This window comes from Phaseolus vulgaris, chromosome 4 (genome assembly GCF_000499845.2).
Source record: "Phaseolus vulgaris cultivar G19833 chromosome 4, P. vulgaris v2.0, whole genome shotgun sequence".
Classification (NCBI taxonomy): domain Eukaryota; kingdom Viridiplantae; phylum Streptophyta; class Magnoliopsida; order Fabales; family Fabaceae; genus Phaseolus; species Phaseolus vulgaris.
Window position 1 is genome coordinate 26,085,723 of NC_023756.2, and position 1,808 is coordinate 26,087,530.

Genomic DNA, 1,808 nt, shown 5'->3' on the forward strand with positions numbered 1-1,808 from the left:
GAAATTATATGCGCACATTTGGGACTACCAGCCTCGGTAGACGTGTTCCTCTTCCTGTTCGAGGCCAAGAACCCTGGAGACCGTCTTTGGGTAAGCCTGAATGGAAGAGCACCGTCTTATAAGGATTGGAAAGGAAAATTCGTCCAAGTGTGCTAGAATGATCGGGACACTTCGCTGCTCGACGGCTTTCCCTTATACTGGGTAAACAAGGGAAATAAAGACTCCAAGGGAAGCTTTAGAAAGCCAAGAAGCCCCGACAACATGGGCGCTTTGGACAAGGACCTGTGCCTCTTCTGGAAGAGCGTGGCAGCCGCGAACATTACCTTTCTCACTTCTGCAATCATCTCCTTTGAGTTCTTCGAGGGCCAACTCGAGGCTCGCATAGGTTAGTGCTTACCTTAACATCTAAGTTATTGCCCTGTGCTGCACCTCTGTTATCTGTTACTGGGCGTCTTGTCTGTTGCGCACAAGACTTGGTCTTTATTTTCTGCACCACTTGTTTGTCTCATTTGCATACTTACCTATGTGTTTATCTTTGTCTTTGAGTTGACCTGTATACATTCGCATTATGCAGATCTCATGCTGGGTAAAGGCAAACTAGCCGAATTGAGGGTGCTCGCCCGAGCTCACGGGTTGGCGTCGGGTTCCCAGACTGTGCCCAACTCAGTGGTGGAGATCGCCACTGCCCAGGGCAGATCGCCCCCTAAAGGCCCAACTCCCTCAGAAGCCGTGCCCGCCCAACAACACAAAAAACTCATCCTCAGGAAGCCAAAGAGGAAAACTCCTCAGGTGGTGAGTGATGAAGAAGAGGACGATGAGGCAACGGAGGATGGCCTCATCACTAAAAGGAAATGGGTGGCACCTTCTTCACCACCTGCTCCACCTCCTCTTCCAACACCAGCACCGCCTTCTCCGCCAGCTCCAACTCCACCACCGCCTTCTCCTCCAGCTGCAACTCCGCCAGTTCAAGCAGTTCCTTTGGCGGCTGCATTTCCCGCGGTTGAGGCTACTGAGCCCAACTTCATGGAGAACCCTCCGAGCGCCTCTACGCCGTTTGTATCTGCTTGAGGGGGTCCTTCTTCAACAGCCTCAATCGCCGAAGCCGCGCCAGGTGGGGATGAAGGTGCTCACAACTCGCCCATCATCATCACTGAGTCCCCCACGTCACCACCACGCCAAGAAGCTCCAATTCAACAACCAGTCCAAGAGGGCGGTGGTGAGAGCCAGCACCAGGCTCCTTCAGGGCTTCCACCACCAGCGGTTGCCAACCTTCCCCTTGCGGTTAAAGGGATGTGGGAACCCTTCACAACAAAACTCAGAATGATGGCAGAGGACCTCCCCTCCATCATATCAAAAGCTGTGGAGAGTTCCAGCAAGAAACTTCAGGACGACATCTCCGTACTCCAAGAGGAGAATCGCCTAATAAGGATCGAGGCGGAGAAGTTGTCCTGCAACCTTATGCTGGCAGAGATCGACCATTCGCGAGTGGAGGACGCCATGAGCACCGAACTGAGGGTGGCGCGCAAGGAGGCCACCGATCTACGCCATAGGGTGCATCTCTTGGCTCAAGAGAAAATTGAGCTAGAGAGCAAACTGGTCCCCTACCGTCTCAAGGTGGCTGATCTGGAGGCATCGATCAAAGCAGATGCAGCCAAGGTAGAAAGCCTTGAGAAGAGGTCAATAGATCGGGAGGTCCTTTTGGGAAAAGTTGAAAAGGAGAGAGATGACACCATGGCTAAGCTTGCTGAGGCCAAAAAGGAGAATGAAGGGATCGCCGCAGAGCTGGTCCAGGCGCAGGCGGAAAACAA

At 53.2% G+C, this 1,808-nt stretch overlaps 1 protein-coding gene across 1 annotated transcript; it reads left to right on the forward strand.

Annotated features, from left to right (window-relative positions):
- Window positions 1-261: 261 nt before the first annotated feature.
- LOC137838557 (vegetative cell wall protein gp1-like) lies at window positions 262-1,068 on the forward strand. The gene is made up of 2 exons (XM_068647804.1): window positions 262-385; window positions 575-1,068. Exons 1-2 carry the CDS (start codon window positions 262-264, stop codon window positions 1,066-1,068), a joined length of 618 nt encoding a protein of 205 aa, XP_068503905.1.
- The last annotated feature ends 740 nt before the right edge of the window (window positions 1,069-1,808 follow it).